Source organism: Linepithema humile, chromosome 6, assembly GCF_040581485.1.
Source record: "Linepithema humile isolate Giens D197 chromosome 6, Lhum_UNIL_v1.0, whole genome shotgun sequence".
Lineage (NCBI taxonomy): Eukaryota > Metazoa > Arthropoda > Insecta > Hymenoptera > Formicidae > Linepithema > Linepithema humile.
In genome coordinates, this window is record NC_090133.1 from 6,163,263 (window position 1) to 6,180,918 (window position 17,656).

The window sequence follows — 17,656 nt, forward strand, 5'->3', positions numbered from 1 at the left end:
TACTGGCGTAATTGCATAATGCATTAGGAAATTAACCAATCACGTGTCTGATGTGAAAAGAACCAGCACAGCAATGCCATCATACGGTCGAGTTTGTTAGTTCAAGAACCCCATTTTACTGTGTTTTTAGCACGGACGATACGGCCCAACCTTATGTCGAGCCGAGCCTCATAAACACGCGATACGACGGGGCGGTAGCGGCTCCTTTAGGATTTTCATCTTTTTACATAGAATGGAGGAGATCGACAATATAATAATTCACTCATTGCGACAAATAGGCTGGTAAGTGTCACTCACGGACGCGAATTAACTCTCGATCGCTTAAACGTTTATCGCTTTTCCTAAAGCAGTAGAGTGGGCGGTGTTTTTACGATTGTCCTGACCGAATGTCGTACACGTGAGACTATCACTTGGGAAGCTGTCATATCTCACTTTTTCGTCGGCACGAGAGAAATGCATGTAAAACGGAATGTTTTAATGAATTTCGACAAGAAGATTAACGTTTCACAAGAATTTTATAAAAATATTTATTATAAAACAAAAAGAAATGTCTTCTGTCTGTAACTAGGAGAAATTTTAAATTAAAATTGTCACAAGTTGCTTTATATATTTTGTAACTTGTTGTCCTACTATAATTAAATTTCATTTTTAGTGACATTGAAGAGAGCATAACAAACCTAAGTGGCTTTAATACCGAACTTGTTGTGGAAGCAACAGTAAGATGCTTAGAAGCAATAAGGCCTGGTTCAGGATTGTCCACTGTGTTACCCGTGAACATGGCAGCGCGTTTTCGATTGGGCGCCACTCTTGCACAAATGTGCACGGTAATTATTTCTTCAGTATTCTAATTTAGCACAATTTGCATAATTATCTGATTTCACTAATTTTTAATCAATTAAAATTTCAGGAACTTGGGTACAGAGGTGACATTGGCTATCAAACATTCCTATATAACTCAGAAACAGATTTGCGAAGGGTATTTATGTTTCTCATCGAAAAACTGCCAAAGGAGAGTGAGAAAACTGTAAACGAATCTATCAGCGAAGTCGCTTTGTTAGAAAAATCAGTAGCATCTGCGATATCGCGAGGACTTTCGATACCATGGTTACCGCATTATTGTCACAGAAAGGGATTCAGAAATAAAGGAAGAGCGAGTATTCCTTATTCATCTGTAAATATAGAAGTACCAATGGAAAATGCAGAGGATGGTAATGTAATATCAATATAAATTGGATTATCTTTATGTTTTTTCTAGCAGTAGAAAAAAATAATATTGATCGACAAATGAATGAAATACCATTATTATTATAGATACCAAGGACTATTATTTGCGCTATTTACGACCAGTGCCTGATCAAATGCATAATATCTCATGCTTTTTACCTTCCATGATATCGTATAATGCAAGAGCGCTTAATGCTTCTTCAATGAACATTATGGACCGCATAAATTGGCTCAATAGCCAACAATTGGAAAAAACTGTTTATTCCAATACACATAATATTGTCAACGAGCTTAGCAAATTTTCATCAGAGAATAAAACAAAAGTTTCAACAGTAAGCATATAAATACAATCTTGTACAGAATTTATTAAAATATTATCTTACATATTCAATATGATTGTTACTTCTAGGAGCCTCAGGTCAAACCAGAATCTCCAATACATTCAGATCTTCCAGACCAGGAAACATTAAGAAACAAAGCAAAGCAGGAAGTTGAGAAAGAAAATACAAAGACAGAATGCGAGAATCTTAGAATAAGCATAGAAGAATTGCAAAACGAAATTAAAAAATTAACTACTAGATTAACGCAAGCAACAATAACTGGTCAGAATGAAGAAAAGGAATTAAAAATTAGTGAAGAGCAAAAGAAGATTAAAGCAAAAGCATACGAATTGCTTCAAGATGGACCGGAAAATATTAAGAAATTGGAATCCGCAATTGAGGCTAGCACGAACAAATTGATTAATTTAGCAAATCAATGGGAGAAGCATAGAGTACCTTTAATCGTGAAGTACAGGCAAGAAAGAGAAAAGCATTCCACAAAAGCTGTAAATATATAAAATTAACAAGTTTAAGGTAACAAAAAGACATCATCTAAATACTTACATTTTTGCTTACAGAATGCGAGCCAAAAGAAGCTAGACGAAATAAAATTGTTAAAGGAGAAGGAAAAAGAACTTCAGGAAGAATGTCGCAATAAGGATCAACAACATTCGCAGCTGGTTGCAGAAGTTCAAAAACTGCCGAAAGAAGTGAATAGATCCGCGTACACTCAACGAATCTTAGAAATAATAAATAACGTGAGAAAGCAGAAGGACGAAATAAGCAAAGTTCTGGGGGACACTCGTGAGATTCAAAAGGAAATTAACACGCTTGACGGCAGAGTGGAAAGATCCTTTACTGTCGTAGATGAATTGATATTCAGAGACGCGAGAACGAATGAAGCGTCGAAAAAGGCGTACAAGTTGTTGGCGACGTTACACTCAGAATTCAACGAACTCGTAAGTTTAGTTGAGGAAACTGGCGCGACAATACGAGAAATTAGAGATTTGGAAGAACAGGTGAGATATTGATATATTTAAAAAATTTGCACACGTAAAAAATTGATTATTCTTACGCGTAACATCCGATTTAATATTTGTTCAGATCGATACCGAGTCCGCTAAGAATGTCGGCGCTAATTTGGAGAGAATAACTGCCGATTTGAAACAGATGAAGCAAGAAACCGCCGCGTTAACAGCACAACTCCAAAGTAAAGCCTCGTGATTGTTATATACAGCATGGCGTGACTTCAAGAGTTGTAATATTCAGGATCAGATGAGAATCTAGCGCAAGTATGGTGCGTAGTTGCGTGCCTGACCAGAATAATATAAATAATTTGAACGCATTCTCTAGAATGTTACATAAATTATATTTATTTTACAGAATATAAACGAACACGATCAAATGCATCAAAGACCAAACATTTTCTAGCTGTACAGTTGGCAAAATATAACGTGATATTATACCCACAAGAGTCTTCATAAGTCTACTGAGTTAACTGCTAAAAAAAATGTGCCTTGGCCTGGAGTCGTCAGGCACTAGGCTTCTACAGCCTCGGGCCAAGTGTATAATAAAGACATGTTGTTAACATCAACGCTCAAGAAAACATTATTTGTTACAAAGCCTAATAATTTTTTAGCATCGAGTTTCAATTTCCATATTTCTCACAGCTTAAAGATCTGACTTATGTAAGTAAAATAAATGCTGAAACGTGACTTTCGCATAAAGAACATGTACAAAATATAGGATGTGTACGAATAACGGTGAAACCAATTTTTAACACTTTATACATACTCTCCTTGTATGTAAATTATTTTTATAAAATAAGAAATATGTGATATACACATATCGCAGTACTAGAGTAACAAGATAACAGTTTCGTTGGTCTTTTTTAGTTTCGATCCTCTGTACATATACTTGTTTCCTACTTCCTTTTTTTTATAGCACACATTCTATTTTGTCGTTTTAACATCTGGTGGTACATAAGACTCCGTGGTAATTAGTGCTCTTAATTTCTGCTTGCTCCTGCGCATGGCATGGATACGTTCGTCCTCTCTGCGTTCTTTTTCCTGTATCTTCTCTATTTCCAATTCAATTTCTTCCTCTTTGTTGAAGAATGTTAAAAGTTGTTCCCTCTCTTTCAAGTCCTTCTTTATTCTGTCTATATTAGCTATTCTTCTTTCTCTATCTATTGCTTTTATTTGGATTTCTAGCACCGAATTCCTTACACGATCCCAATCGAGATAATTCTGAAAAATATCAAGATGCTTAAAATTATTACAACTTGATACTAGATATAAAATAATTGATCAGATTTAAAAGAATGTTCTTCATCAATATTTCATTACCTGACATTGTTTAGAGATGTCCTTTTCTGCTTCTTCCTTTACAGCAACTTTAACAAGATTTTCCATCGCTTCAATTAAACTTTCCTTAAGATTTTGCTGCTTCTTTAAGGCGGACAATTGAGCTTCCACAAGTTTAAACTTTTCAATATTTGGTTCTTGAAGTTCACTATTGTCTTTAGATATTAATTCAAATACTTCTTCGTAAACTATGTTGTCCTCTCTGTGCATTGTCTCCAGCCAGTTCTTTATTAAATTCAATACATCATCATATCTTTTATATAAAATTAAACCTCTCAATTGACAAGTTCTTCCTACAGCATCTGTCCTGTGCTTCCCTTGAAAACTCAAGGTCTTGCCAACAAGATCTCTCGGATTAGTGAGATCAAAATGATCATCAAAGAAGGGATTTCTTATATACTTTACACGTATCTTTTTTTCCTCTTTGGAGGTGTCCACTGGAACTTCAGGTTTTTTCCAATCATCAGGATTCTCCAAATACTTGTGACATGCGTAAAGGCACAAGGCATTTGTGATAGGATGAGCCAGTTCTTCTTGCAGCATGACCAAACTTGCTATCTTCGCAGCGGAGGCATAATTCTTCTTCTTTATAAAATGGTCCATAAGCATGTTGTAGTCGAAATAATCAGGGAAAATACCGTAATTCAGTCTGTCGCTCAGCATCTCGTGCAGTTCTTCGATGTAATCGTATCGCAAGAAATATCGTATTGCGGCGTGGTGCGTTGAATCCAGGATATTCGTCGCTTCCGTGGACGTCCTGAGATTGTGCAGCATCTTCATTATTTGATCAAGATACGCGTCGTCGGTGATGCTGTTGATGAAAATGTCAACGTCGACAGCGCTCACCTTGCCGACGTTTCCGTACTTCTGCTCCAGCTCCACGAACATTGTCGACGGCTCGATCTTTTGCAACAACGGTGATTTCAATCTGCGATCCCATGCTTCTTCGCAGCGATACGCATCCGACAAAAATAATCTTTTCTGCATCTTGAGCGCATTTTTGGATCCATGATAAACCCGGCAAAGCCTATGACTTGATCTGAGTGTCTTCAACATTCTGTATTTGTGTTATTCCTCACTATGTGATTATAACCTCATATTACTACGAATGATGAACTTACGATAAACGATAGACGAGCAGTGTGGTCAGATTTGAGCCGCAATTTTAGCCAAGATTCAAACCAATTATTTTATTCAAGACTCAAACCATTTGGTTTAAGCACCGGCTTTTATCGCGCATGTGTGGCGAACGCGGTATAGTCACGGTCAAAAATATTGCAATAATTTTTTGTTTAATGAGTTTTGGAACGCACCAAAATCGCAAGAACGTTCTTGTGATTTTGGTTTATTTTACAATTCATTAATCGAAAAAATGTTCTAACTTTTTTGTCGCTGACTATACATAAATTTTCTTACAACGGAGCTAACCTCTCTTGACGTGTGTGATTGTTTACATATGTATACAAATTTGGGTGTTTTGTGATTTATAGTATTTTATATGTTTAACAGTGCGCTTAATAATGTTTGCGTTAATGGGAGAAGTAAATTTCTGGACTTTTGATGATAATGTAAATATAGAGGATACAGACTTCGGTGCATTCAAGTAAAAAATATTATCTATTATTAATAACAATTTTTTAACGCATTCTTATTACATTATTGTAACAATTTAATTGCTTTAATTTTTTAGATATCATGACAAACGAATCGATGGCACGTATGAAGAAGGTAAAAGATCTTACTGTCAAGAACGTGGAATGACTTATGTCCCAGGAAACAAAAAGGGAAATAAATTGAAACATTCCATCAAGTACTTGGAGGTACACAAACCCATCATGACTTGCTAACTGAATTCAACAGAGATTACAAAATTTTTATTGTTGTCTACAGGATCAGCTGAAAGACAATTCTGTGATTTATTGTCAGTGGTATGATGACTCTATTGTACAATTAATGCTCAGCAATGGATTGTTGATACAAATACAAGTTTGTCTCTACAGTGGCGATATACAAGAAATTAACTTTGACAAGTATCTTGTAGGGAAATTATCGGAATATATCTCCGATGGTAATGCATTATTTTATTCTGCCTTCTTCAATTAGAACCTACTTATTACATGAAGAATAATATATCTTATTTAATTCACAGTAATTATCACCAAGAGCCATTTAGTTTGCACATACAATGATAACCTAGTGACACTGGTATATTTTACAAAATCTAAAACACATGTCTTTGACAAGATCAATAAGTTGGAACCTAAAATAGTCACGACAGACTTATTTGTGCCTAATGGACGTAGATTGGATAAGAAAATTCAAATGAACAAGTCTGCTGATCTGGTAAATAGCCTTTAAATATTATCGAAAACTTAAGAAAAAGTTTACCTGATAGTCATCTCTATAAGAAGTATCTATGTATCTTTATAGATACTAATTTGGCGAAAATCCACAATGAACGAAGTTTATCCTTGGAGCCCTGCTGTGAAACAGTATCATCGTGCAAACATGCATCTCTTTCGACTTACAGGGTATGAAATAAAAAATATAGCTAGCATACTTTTGTTATCTTCTTCATCCTTTTCAACATTTTTTGTAGAAGTTTCCTGTGTTTCTTCTATTTGATCTGGTTTTGCTGTATCTTTCACTGTATCAATAACTTCCTTCTTTCTTTTCTTCTTTGCTTGCTCTATTTTCTTACACAAACATTCATTTCTCTTCTTATGTAATTCCCATAAATCTTTCTTGTATTGAGGAGTAGTTGATAATTCTGTGGCTATGCTTTTAGTAATCCTTTTTGGCAAATCCCATGTGCCCTTATTGTATGTATAGTATTTTTTATTACAAATTTGTATGTTACATGCAAAAATTTAAGAAATAATGCTATCTTATAAAGACAGATTTTTATGTGTGTGGAATCTTAATGCATTTGTAATTTACACAAACTTTATATATTTCCCATGGTGAATGTTTGGCTTTGTTAGCGTTGTCTAATATGCGTCCATTGTCGTCTGTGATAAATTTTGTAGTAATACAATGTTTATCCGGCCAACTAGGATACCATTTAGGAACTTCCCAGTTTCGCAATCTTTTTGGAGTAAATGTATATTCTGTCCAATGACCATGCCAGTGTTGAGACATTTAGTTTTTTTCTGTTTTGTAATCTTAATACACGTAAATTTTTACTCTTGTTTCTATTTTCTGTTCTGATTCTTTTTAAGATTGCAAATGTGGTTAGTTACGATGTTACCATGCTCGTTGCTATGGTCATGCGAATCAATTATGCTTATGCAAACACTAATGCACGTATGTATGTAGTGTATGAATGTGAATTTAATGATTCAAATTTTCAGAACGAAATTAGAGTTGTTATGTTACATACGTACTGAGTTTGATCCCTTGTGTATTACGTTTGATGCATGCGATGACAATATTATCCATTCTGTAGAACAAAAAGTCTCAAGGAAGGTAATTGTGTAGTTTATATACATATAAATCTAATTCTAATTTAATTATGTTATATTAAAAATGTACGAATGTTATACACAGGGAGAAGTCACTGTAGAATGGCGTACTTACGAAGTTTCTCGGCAGAATAAATTGAAAAGAATTGCTGTGATTTCCATATCACTGCCAACACACACGAGCTGCGTGAGATTTTCGCCTAATCAGGAATTATTACTGCTATGTTGCATCGACGGCACTATTATGATGTACGATCAAACGAAATCAACAACCACCAGTGTAAAAGCTGCTTTTGTAAGTTTTATATTCATCATGTTAATAGATAACATTTTTTAGACAAATGTATATGTTTTTTCTTTTTATTTCAAGATACCTACTTTAGCTTCTTGGCATAGCAACGGTATAATATTCGTGGTAGGCAATGACAGAGGCCAGTTTCAACACTTTGACATCACTTTAACGTGCATCAAAAGTCAGACATTGAACGATGAGGCAACAGCCGCGAATATTCTTGACTTGTCGCCGTATTTTAGGTATGAATAACGAAATAATTAATAGATAACTTGCCAAAATAATTAAGCAATGACGATAAAACTCGATGAATGACATCTACATTGTACAAAGCAGGAATCAGCACGCATTGTTACGTATGGAATGGAACAAGAAAAGCGATCCGAATCAAATTCGCTATTATAGTAACGGCAATTCTCTGTTCTTGCTGCTTTTTGAACGGTAAGGATCATGTAATAACAATGTTCAATATAAGTTGGTATAATTTATCACGTTTTAACAGAGGGCCGATTGGTGTAATCAAAGTGATCGAAGGCGATACACTTTGCGGAGATGAACTAGTCAGAAGGTATTTGTCCGAATCTCGTGTGGAACAAGCAACTGCCCTGCTGCTGTCAATGAACTGGGACACGCATCCACGTGTGTGCATGCACTCGCTCAATCAAATTTTAAATTATCTATTCAAGTTACCATTAACAGCGGATCGTGAAGGTAAGATCGAATTTTATTATTTCTAATAATTATAAAACTATTTGTGAGTTAAAAAAATCAATTGTCCCGATCTAACAGGTCTGATACAGACTGCATTGGGCAGTTTCCACGTGCCCGTTAAACCGATCAGCCAAACTGTCGAAGAGGAGTACGGAGACGAAGTGAGGGATTTGACGAGGCGATTTTTTCATCATTTATTGAGGTAACGTATTGCTGATTCAGCACAGAATATTAAATTGTTCTAATAATTGTATAAACTTTGCAGATATAGGATGTTCGAGAAAGCCTTCAGACTGGCCATCGATTTAAACGATCACGATCTCTTCATGGACATACATTTCTATGCTGTAGTTTTGAATGACACAGAACTGGCGACTGCGGCCAAAGAGAAAGCCGAGAACATTCTAAGCAGGTCGAATAGTTGCAGTGGCTCGCGTAAGAATCAATATAAATTCTTCCGAGAAAAATATTGTGAAAAAGAAGCAGTAATATATTTAGAAATTTTTATAGATTCGACATGTTCGAGAGCATCGTGCTCTATATGCTCAGATTCGAGCGATGAAAAGGGCGAAGACGAGGAGGAGGAAGAAGAAGGGGAAGAGGAAGAAGAAGAAACATATAGCGAAGAGAGCGAAGACTCTCGGACTAATCTGAAACAACCGAAAAGGCACCATTACAGAAAAGCCACCGGTTCCAGTCAAATACCGCCTTTACCAGTTCTTCATTCTCACAATATCAAGAACACGCTTGCTGCGTCCTACAACAATATTCCGTTCACCAATAAGACTGACTACACCTTGATACCGCCATCTTTCGACGCCGCTAACAGTATTTTAACGGCAGCTCCGTTCAATCACTCTTCGCATATTTCGAACCCGTTTCTGGCATCGACTTCTTTCAACAAACCGTTGTACAATACACATTCGAATTTCCCGCCAGCCAGCACGGCGAACATCAACAGTTCTTCGGCGTTTAACAATGCATCGGACGATTTGATGACCACGTCATTCGGCAGCGTTTCCATAACCGAATCGGAGGTGTTGGTCGACGATCAACCCGGCGATAATTTCGACGGAATGCCGTACAACAAAACCTTGCTCAACGAGATACCGTATTCCTTCAGTAGTTCTGCCGCCAACGCGATAACGACTTGCGCGCAGGAGGACAGCTTTATTTCGACCCCCTTTAACAAGTCGGTATACGAACCCGAGAACATTCAGTCTAATTATTTGGCAATTCCATTAGACGCCGTTGATACTAATATCATGTCGACGTCGTTCAGCACGCGAATTGCGAGCACCCCTGTTTCGCACAATAACTCTTTCAGCGTATTAGCGGCGAATAATAAGTCTGAAACTTCTTCCGTCTTGCGGGGTACGAAGTCTCCGAAGATATCCGATAAACTGCTGAGTAAAATTCTGAATGACACTGACACTCTTGCAACGGATCAGTCGTCTCTTCTGGACAGTACCTGTAACAATCTGATGTCTACCTCGTTTACTTACCCCGAAGATATCGCAGCTTCCGAAAGTAGTGATATCGCATTCCCCAGCACGCTCAACAACGATCAAGCCGCTAAATATTCCGTGGCAGAGAAGGAAACTGGCATCAATATTCCACCACCGCCCTCCCTGACAAGTTCTCTGTCTAATTACCTCCATGGTCTACCCAGAAAGAATTATCCTTTGTCTAGAAGCACTCCAGGTTTAACGGATTTCGACGAGTCGCTGCATAAATTTCAAACGTCCAACAAAGCGATGCACGTACCGCCGTACATCTTGCAAAAACAGAATTCCACGTCCAACATCCCTCAAAGCCAGAAAGTCGCCCCATCTTTCAAAATCTACAGATGCAACTACGATCTGGATTACGTGCCGTTTCACGGCACTTACGATGACGCAGACTTACAAACGGCCAATAGAAAGTTTGCCTCGCAAAACTTTCATCCTGGCTACGGCATGCAGCACAGATTATTCGAAAGTAGATACCCGTCGAGATCTCTCCAAAGCAATGCAAGCGTTAATATAAACAAGGAAGGTAAAACATTTTCCAATGTACCGCCTCTGCCTGTAATTAACACATCCACTGCCGGCTCAAAGATTTACCCCACGTGTCCGCCATTCGTTAATGCGGGAGTAAGTTCTAACGAGAAGCCCAAAGTGAAATTCTCAGACACTGTCACTCATATATTAGTACCTGGTACGGTAAGTAGTATTCTTAACAAAGATATACTTGTGTCTCTATGCATAAACATGTCTAATAACGTATATTTTACGTATGTCTTTTCAGAGTCAGATACATAGGCAGAAACGACCTGTCACACAATCACACATAACAGATCCTAAACGTGAGTTAACTGAAAGTCTTCCACTTTGCTTGGGTAACGAAGATTACCTTAAAGATTTTCAACCGTTACCTAGTAAGCATTTTACATATTTGTTCTATTGAGAAGCGTTATAGTTATACATTTTATCATTTCAATTCTTAATATTTTGCAGAAGACAACACGGATGAGAAAATAAAAGAACCTCCCAAATCTGACGACAGTACAAAGATTAAAGTTGTTCATTTTGGCTTACTGTAAGCCCCAGTATTATTAAGAAAAATATTAATTTATTAGAATTAATTTTCACGATTTTGAAAAGTATTAGCAAGTACTAGAATTAATCTATTTTAATCATTTTATCAGAATTTTAAAAATAATAAGACTGTATTGCGAGATATTTTATACGAATATTTTTATATCGAATCTTTTGTAAATATTATGTAATATTCTCAGGAAAATTAATAAAAAAATGTCTATTGTGACTAATCTTATGATTATTGTTTAAGTTTTCAGTATTATAAAAATTTGCTTATAGAAAAATATCTACATTAATATATACATACGAAACATTTTGTACTTAGATTCTATATTAATTGGAGTAATGTACATTTAAATTATTAACTTTTTTTGAACTCATTCAATGAAGACTTTAAGTCCAACAATTCTTTGTCTGGTACATATCGCTTCATTTCTATCGCAGGATCATAAACGTCTATATTTAGAGTGACACCCTGTGGTAATGCTGCTTCCAAAGCTCTGATTAATATCGAACATTTCATAGAGGACATATCTGACAGTTGCATATGCCTTTCATATATTTTAAGATTATACTCAGACACAACTGCTGTTGTTCCAGTTTTATATTTCTGAATCTTGAATTCTTGATGTGGTAACGGCCAACTGAAAAAACCGTGAACTACGTTAAAAATTGAAAAAATGACATTAAAATAGATTAATGCGAATTTTTACCTGTTGTCTACATCGATCTGCATAGTTTCTGCCAACTTATGCATGAAAGTTTGATAACTTTCAAGCACACTATAATCATAACCTTTAATTTGAATATTTATCGTAGGTAGAAGCGGAACTTTCGACTTTCCTATCTATAAAAAAATACAGAAAAATAACAAAATTCCATGTATCTCTCTCTCTCTCTCTCTTTTTTATAAGTACTTCCATTTATATTTTTTATATTTTACTACTTTATATTTTTCCTAACCTCTAAATAATCCGGTTCGTACAAACTTCCGGTGTAAAATTTGGCCGATATAATCTTCCTTATAAGTGGACGTTGTCCGAGCACTGTGATCTAAAATAAATAAAATTTATTAGATACGTCAATTATAATAAAATAAATATAAAATTGAATTTAGGTTATTTTACTTATTGTGAAATATTGCGAAAATTATATAATTCGATCATGAAATGATATACCTGTTTGATCAAATTTAAAGCCATTTTCAGTGACGCTGATAAAGTGTCAGAAAACTTTTAATTCATAAATCTAATTGTTAGGTGTTGTCACGTTGATCTCTATAAATTTGCTCCAGTAGATCAGCTGATCGCAGAGATGACGTTTACGATCCTGCGACGTGTCGCTTCATAGAAATCGGATGGTGTTAAATTAACCTAGCAATTGTTAAATTCTTACATGTAAAATTTATTATCATGATAAAAGCAATTATTTTATATTTTTCATTGATAACAAGTATTTCTATAAGATAATCCAATAGTATTATGAAAGTGATAATTGTATTAAATTACGCAGTATGCCGCGAAGGATCTCTCTGATATCTGCCACCTGTCAATGTTTCACTGAATAATATTCTGCAACAAATGTTAATAATTATATAATTTCCTAAGAAAATTATGGATATCGAAACAGAAAATGTAATAAATCTGGTATTTCCAGAAGGTATTCCAGGTAAGAAATAGTTTTGCTTCTTTTATATTAATATATTATTTAATGACACAATCTATGTATTTTATGCAATTATTATTTTGCAGAATCCTGGAAAGAGAATCCTGAATTTTATCAATATTTGTCAAAATTGGGTGGCTTTGATGTAGATCAACTGAGTAAGAATACTTTAGTACTCAATTTAGTTAGTTGAACTTTACATTATGCATTAATAATGTAGTCTAATTGTACACAAAAATTTTTTAGGTAAAGAGCCCGATCACTTGTCCGATGAGAAAAGTACAGTGCTTCAGACTACGCAGGAGTTGGTGTTTGCAAATTACAAAACTTTTATTCAGACAGCAGAAAGCTCAAGAGAAATACTCAATCATGTAATTTCGAGAAATATCGATTTTATAGATTGTGAATCTTTAAAATAATCTCTCTTATCAACAATCTGTATTGTTTTAGTTTAATGAAACTGAAAGCCGTCTTGACAAGCTTGTGCAAAAGATCCCCGAATTTGTGGAGAAGTGCCAGTCGTTCTGCGACACTTCAAAGGACATCAATGCGCATCGAAGATTAAATAGTTTAACGCTCACGCGAAATGCCGAACTGCTCGAAATACTTGAGATGCCCCAATTGATGGAATCATGTTTGAGAAGCAACCAGTATAACGAAGCATTGGAATTGTCTCAATACGCCCGTCAATTAGGAATGAAGCATGGAGACATTCCTATTATTTCGGTATAAGCTTAGCAAAGTTTTTCGGTATCCAAATTCTTGATTTTATTTATTTATCTTTTTTAAATATTTCAGTCTATAGTAGCGGAAATTGAAAGCAGCTGGTCGGGAATGGTAGGACAAGTAGTCGGATCTTTAAGGGGAGATTTGCCGCTTCCAAGATGTCTACAGCTTGTAGGTTTGCTACGTTCGATGGACGCATTTACGGAATCGGAACTTCGTATAAAGTTCCTTCAAGCGAGAGACAGCTGGTTGCAAAGCTTGCTGAATGCAATACCGAAAGAAGATCGTAAGAGCATTTAATTTCGACTACAATATATCAATTATAATAAAAAATACATTGATTTTATGCTTCCAGCTAATCTTCATATTAGCAAAACGGTAGAATTATCCAGGATACATTTGTTCAATATAATAACTCAGTACAAAGCTATGTTCAACGACGACGAATTGATAATCCCTGGTCGTGATTTGACGCTGAATGAATCGGCAATATTTTACCATTGGTTGGAGGAAAAGGTAATTTTGAAACGAACGTGTTATATCGATAGAAAAGTAATTAAAACCTTTTTTTTTCAGATATCGCAATTTCTCGCCACGTTAGAGCAAGATTTACCGGGTGTAACGTCTGTAGACTCCATCTTAGGCCAGTGTTCGTACTTCGGATTGTCATTTGGTCGAGTGGGTGTCGATTTCACTGGTCGAATGTCAGATATATTTGTACGAGTTATCGGTGAAAAGCTCGAACAGAACGTTCGTAGAACAACCAGAAAGTTCGAGAAGGATATGGAAACGTTTACGTTGATTAACAAAACGCAACGACTTGATATAAAAAGGGAGACTGCTATCAATTCTGTGAGTGTAGAATTGCATTTTTCTAAATCTATAATTTGTAATTACAATTGTCTCGTATACAGGAAAATCCACCTGAACAACTGGTGGAATTTTACCCTCTGGCCGAATACTGCAACGGAATAATAGGAGCATTCAACGAGTTGAGGCTCTGTGCGCCAGTGGCACTCTCCACTCTATGCACAAAACTACTGCAAGAATCGTTGCATAACGTGGCGAGAGCTATGCTGATATTCTACAAACAAGAACAGCAAGTGAGTTTTCATCCCGTAATTTTTACCCGCAAGTAAATTCCGTATTTTGCAAAAAATGCATGTTACAGGCTTTCGCAGCCGCGGAGCGGGAAAATATGGTGAAGTTCACGGAATGCTTGAGCGAGCAATTGATTCCCTATATTCAATACTGCATACACGCGATCTTTCCACCCGCCCAAATTGCGATGCATTTAGGAATATCAGTCAGCGTACTCCAAAAAGAGGTACGTCGACAGAAAATGTAGAAAAAATTGACAATATAAATAATAACAAATGATTTACAGGAACTCACATACTTGAATAAGCAGAGCATACTGGAACCAGTGGCTGTACTATTGCCAATTAAGAAAGATTCGTTAGTTTCCAAATTATGTGCGCCTAACGTACAGCCATTGTCGTCTCTTCCAACAGAAACTGTGGATTCTACCTCAAAAACTACTATACTCGAAACAGAAAGGCCGAAAGAGAAGGAAGTTGCTCAGCAAGGAGCGATACCGAAGCGTAATGTCCAAAATTCTCAGAATTTCGTCGATAATGTAAATCAAAATATCCAATTGTAAAGTTAGACGTATATTGCTTATTACTTTGTACCAAGGTAGTGTAAATAAAAATTTTTACAATCACGGAATATCTTTATTGTGTACAAATGCATTTGAAGAGAAGATAAAAATTCGATAGACACGCGAGAATGCAAGGTAATCGAATCTTAAAAGTAAACGCAAAGCAATTAGGCTTCCACGGATATTGAAAATACTTTAATCCTTCATAGACTCCTCCGTGACTCCTTGATTCGACTGTGCGGTATCATTGTCCTTCTTCTTTTTGCTGCCGGAGACGATGTCGTCGATTCTCAGCAGCAGAATCGCGGTCTCGATCGCCGTTTTGTACGTCTGTAACTTTACAGACAACGGTTCCCAGATACCGTATTCCTTCATATCGACCAATTTACCCGTTTCCCCATCAATGCCCCAAGTGGTTCCTCCTTCCGTTGCGTGCTTCGCGCGCAACGCTGTCAGAGTTCTGATAGTGTTTGCGCCACAATTCTGCGCCAGCGTTCTGGGAATAATCTCCAAGGCCTGTGCGATCGCCTTGTACGGCCACTGCTCTATACCGGCGAGACCCGCTGCCTTCTCCGTTAAGAGACGTGATACCGCCATTTCCACCGCTCCGCCACCTATTAAAAATAAGAGAATGCAATGAGACATGATAAGAATTTAGATAAAAGATAAAATATTAACAATTTTACGCACCTGGCACGAGTTTCGGGTCGATGAGAAGATTTCTGGCTACGTGCAACGCATCCTGCAGATTTCTCTCGGTCTCGTTCAAAATATCCTTGCTCGCTCCTCTCAGAATGATGGTGCAGGCTTTAGGATCCTTGCAATCCGTGATGAAGCAGAAGTAATCGTCGCCGAGCTTCTTGATCTCGAAGAGACCGGCGCCTGTACCGACGTCCTCCTCCTTCAACTCCTCGGTACGATTGACGACGGTGGCACCGCAGGCACGAGCGATTCTGTTGATGTCGCTCTTTCGTAACCTGCGTATCGCAGAGATGCCAGCCTTGACGAAGTAATGCTGCGCAAGATCGGATACACCCTTCTCCGTTATCACGACGTCCGGCTTCACCGCAATAACGTCCTCGCAGACCTTCTTCACGTGTTCTTCTTCCAATTCCAGTATCTTAGTGAAATCAGTGTCCTTCATTATCTCTATATTCGTCTGAGATTCGCCTTTCTTGTACTCCAATGGACAGTCCAGCAGCACTATTCTCGGATTCTTGATATAACGTTTCATTTTTGGATGTGTCACATCCTTGTTGATCATCACTCCCTTCAAGACAGTACTGTCCTCTATCGTGCCACCGGGTATCTTTTCCACCTTGGCATAACGTTTAATATCAATCTCCTTTCTGCCATTCTCCTCGAGCATCACGGTGTGAACAGCATCGAGTGCGATCTTGCATGCCAGCTCGGACCAGCGTCTAATGAATTTAGTGCCTATACAGGAGTTTATTACTTGGACCAATTTTTTTCTGTCATTGCAATCTAGATCGATGCTGATTTGCTCATTAAGAATTGTGACCATGTCTTCCAAAGCCTGACGGTATGCTCTTATGATGACAGTGGGATGCATGTTCTGTTCCAAGAATGGTTCAGCAGTGGCCAAGATTTCACCTGACAGGACTATGACTGATGTGGTGCCATCTCCTACCTCTTCATCCTGAGTTCTAGCAATCTCTATCATGGATTTTCCAGCAGGATGCTGTACGGTGATCTCACGTAGTATGGCATTTCCATCGTTTGTCATTACTATGCCACCCATAGGATCGAGCAGCATTTTCAGCATGGACTGCGGTCCGATGCATGTTCGAACAACATCAGCAATGGCCTTCACACAAAAATAATAAAAACCAAATGACATTCAAAATTTTAATTAATATTAAATAAAATTGCAATACTGTTATTTGTAAATTTTAAACATTAAGCTACAGAAAAAAATTGTTTTTGTTGTATTAATATTTTGCTTCAGATAAATTGCTAAATTTTACGAAATTGTATATTTAAAAATAATAAAGAATATATATATATATCTATTTTTTGAAACTGCATTTCTAATATTTTTCCTCCATGTTCATATCTTCTCTTTGTCTTTCCAATGATTAGTTATATATTTTATTTTGAACGCAAAAGATATTATGCTGCAAAGATGGATCTTAAATTGACTGGATTTATAACACGAATTTCCTCCAAAAGCCGCACGTGCGTGGGCGTGCCGGGAGTCGTGAAGAACGCCTTATAAGGCAAAATATTTTGTCGCGTGAATCGAATGCTCACCTTGCCCGCCTGGATATTCTCCTTCTGCACTTTCCTACCGGTGTCCCGCTTTGTGTTCTGGCCTGCAATAATTAGAACATTCGACATGGTTAGAAAGAGGATTCATACACGCGAGCTGCCAAATAACAAACGACACTCGCGGAAAATTGCTTTCAACTTACTCAGAACTACAATTGGTGCTGCACCCGACCCAAACATCATGCTTATATTTTTTCTCCGTTATTAAATGTAACAACAATTGGCGTTATGATTTTTCCAGAAAAAGATAACACTGATCGACTTGAGAATAAAAGCGTGTGAGGCACAGTAAGGTACAAAGCTATGAGCATAGAGAATACGATAGAAATGCGATTGGATTGTGAGTTTGCG

At 36.9% G+C, this 17,656-nt stretch overlaps 6 protein-coding genes across 8 annotated transcripts; 3 read left to right on the plus strand and 3 right to left on the minus strand.

Moving 5' to 3' along the window:
* The first annotated feature begins 104 nt into the window (after window positions 1-104).
* LOC105678346 (coiled-coil domain-containing protein 22 homolog) lies at window positions 105-3,138 on the plus strand. Its single transcript, XM_012377602.2, has 8 exons — window positions 105-282; window positions 653-824; window positions 908-1,208; window positions 1,312-1,556; window positions 1,634-2,050; window positions 2,123-2,563; window positions 2,649-2,841; window positions 2,928-3,138. The coding sequence occupies exons 1-7, from the start codon at window positions 233-235 to the stop codon at window positions 2,766-2,768; spliced, it is 1,746 nt and encodes a 581-aa protein (XP_012233025.2). The 5' UTR covers window positions 105-232; the 3' UTR covers window positions 2,769-2,841; window positions 2,928-3,138.
* Window positions 2,900-5,115, minus strand: LOC105678347 (small ribosomal subunit protein mS27). The gene is made up of 2 exons (XM_012377603.2): window positions 3,893-5,115; window positions 2,900-3,793 (listed from the first exon to the last, which is right to left on the minus strand). Exons 1-2 carry the CDS (start codon window positions 4,964-4,966, stop codon window positions 3,497-3,499), a joined length of 1,371 nt encoding a protein of 456 aa, XP_012233026.1. The 5' UTR covers window positions 4,967-5,115; the 3' UTR covers window positions 2,900-3,496.
* A 143-nt stretch (window positions 5,116-5,258) lies between these two features.
* Window positions 5,259-11,185, plus strand: frtz (WD repeat-containing and planar cell polarity effector protein fritz). Of its 2 annotated transcripts, none has more exons than XM_012377527.2 (15): window positions 5,259-5,513; window positions 5,601-5,730; window positions 5,801-5,978; window positions 6,060-6,253; window positions 6,341-6,441; window positions 7,264-7,378; window positions 7,460-7,669; window positions 7,745-7,908; window positions 8,003-8,107; window positions 8,169-8,377; window positions 8,456-8,579; window positions 8,643-8,812; window positions 8,888-10,581; window positions 10,667-10,796; window positions 10,876-11,185. In XM_012377527.2, exons 1-15 carry the CDS (start codon window positions 5,431-5,433, stop codon window positions 10,959-10,961), a joined length of 3,693 nt encoding a protein of 1,230 aa, XP_012232950.2. In that variant the 5' UTR covers window positions 5,259-5,430; the 3' UTR covers window positions 10,962-11,185. The 2 variants fall into 2 exon arrangements, with proteins under 2 accessions (XP_012232950.2, XP_012232951.2); XM_012377528.2 differs by having other exon boundaries at window positions 10,667-10,724.
* Window positions 11,180-12,280, minus strand: mRpL48 (mitochondrial ribosomal protein L48). The gene is made up of 4 exons (XM_012377534.2): window positions 12,138-12,280; window positions 11,923-12,012; window positions 11,673-11,806; window positions 11,180-11,603 (listed from the first exon to the last, which is right to left on the minus strand). The coding sequence occupies exons 1-4, from the start codon at window positions 12,159-12,161 to the stop codon at window positions 11,321-11,323; spliced, it is 531 nt and encodes a 176-aa protein (XP_012232957.1). The 5' UTR covers window positions 12,162-12,280; the 3' UTR covers window positions 11,180-11,320.
* Window positions 12,214-15,076, plus strand: Cog8 (conserved oligomeric Golgi complex subunit 8). 2 transcript variants are annotated; one of them, XM_012377532.2, is made up of 11 exons: window positions 12,214-12,356; window positions 12,472-12,627; window positions 12,711-12,782; window positions 12,871-12,995; window positions 13,075-13,350; window positions 13,423-13,636; window positions 13,706-13,866; window positions 13,927-14,202; window positions 14,265-14,453; window positions 14,522-14,677; window positions 14,738-15,076. In XM_012377532.2, exons 2-11 carry the CDS (start codon window positions 12,573-12,575, stop codon window positions 15,011-15,013), a joined length of 1,800 nt encoding a protein of 599 aa, XP_012232955.1. In that variant the 5' UTR covers window positions 12,214-12,356; window positions 12,472-12,572; the 3' UTR covers window positions 15,014-15,076. The 2 variants fall into 2 exon arrangements, with proteins under 2 accessions (XP_012232955.1, XP_012232954.1); XM_012377531.2 differs by having other exon boundaries at window positions 12,351-12,627.
* On the minus strand, window positions 15,065-17,630 carry CCT3 (chaperonin containing TCP1 subunit 3). The gene is made up of 4 exons (XM_012377533.2): window positions 17,449-17,630; window positions 17,288-17,349; window positions 15,704-16,841; window positions 15,065-15,627 (listed from the first exon to the last, which is right to left on the minus strand). Exons 1-4 carry the CDS (start codon window positions 17,486-17,488, stop codon window positions 15,209-15,211), a joined length of 1,659 nt encoding a protein of 552 aa, XP_012232956.1. The 5' UTR covers window positions 17,489-17,630; the 3' UTR covers window positions 15,065-15,208.
* Window positions 17,631-17,656: the final 26 nt, after the last annotated feature.

Bases quoted from the DNA above. Each gene is read 5' to 3' on its own strand.
- LOC105678346 (XM_012377602.2), top strand. From the start codon at position 233: ATGGAGGAGATCGACAATATAATAATTCACTCATTGCGACAAATAGGC. The intron at 283-652 runs GTAAGTGTCACT...TTTCATTTTTAG, and splicing joins TCATTGCGACAAATAGGCTG to TGACATTGAAGAGAGCATAA. The intron at 1,557-1,633 runs GTAAGCATATAA...TGTTACTTCTAG, and splicing joins ATAAAACAAAAGTTTCAACA to GAGCCTCAGGTCAAACCAGA.
- LOC105678347 (XM_012377603.2), bottom strand. From the start codon at position 4,966: ATGTTGAAGACACTCAGATCAAGTCATAGGCTTTGCCGGGTTTATCAT. The intron at 3,794-3,892 runs GTAATGAAATAT...GATATTTTTCAG, and splicing joins ACATCTCTAAACAATGTCAG to AATTATCTCGATTGGGATCG.
- frtz (XM_012377527.2), top strand. From the start codon at position 5,431: ATGTTTGCGTTAATGGGAGAAGTAAATTTCTGGACTTTTGATGATAAT. The intron at 5,514-5,600 runs GTAAAAAATATT...TTAATTTTTTAG, and splicing joins ACAGACTTCGGTGCATTCAA to ATATCATGACAAACGAATCG. The intron at 8,580-8,642 runs GTAACGTATTGC...TAAACTTTGCAG, and splicing joins TTTTTTCATCATTTATTGAG to ATATAGGATGTTCGAGAAAG.
- mRpL48 (XM_012377534.2), bottom strand. From the start codon at position 12,161: ATGGCTTTAAATTTGATCAAACAG. The intron at 12,013-12,137 runs GTATATCATTTC...TATTTATTTTAG, and splicing joins CTTTAAATTTGATCAAACAG to ATCACAGTGCTCGGACAACG. The intron at 11,604-11,672 runs GTAAAAATTCGC...CGGTTTTTTCAG, and splicing joins CAGATCGATGTAGACAACAG to TTGGCCGTTACCACATCAAG.
- Cog8 (XM_012377532.2), top strand. From the start codon at position 12,573: ATGGATATCGAAACAGAAAATGTAATAAATCTGGTATTTCCAGAAGGT. The intron at 12,783-12,870 runs GTAAGAATACTT...AAAATTTTTTAG, and splicing joins CTTTGATGTAGATCAACTGA to GTAAAGAGCCCGATCACTTG. The intron at 14,678-14,737 runs GTACGTCGACAG...AATGATTTACAG, and splicing joins TCAGCGTACTCCAAAAAGAG to GAACTCACATACTTGAATAA.
- CCT3 (XM_012377533.2), bottom strand. From the start codon at position 17,488: ATGATGTTTGGGTCGGGTGCAGCACCAATTGTAGTTCTGA. The intron at 16,842-17,287 runs GTGAGCATTCGA...TTTTGTGTGAAG, and splicing joins AGAATATCCAGGCGGGCAAG to GCCATTGCTGATGTTGTTCG. The intron at 15,628-15,703 runs GTGCGTAAAATT...TATTTTTAATAG, and splicing joins CGACCCGAAACTCGTGCCAG to GTGGCGGAGCGGTGGAAATG.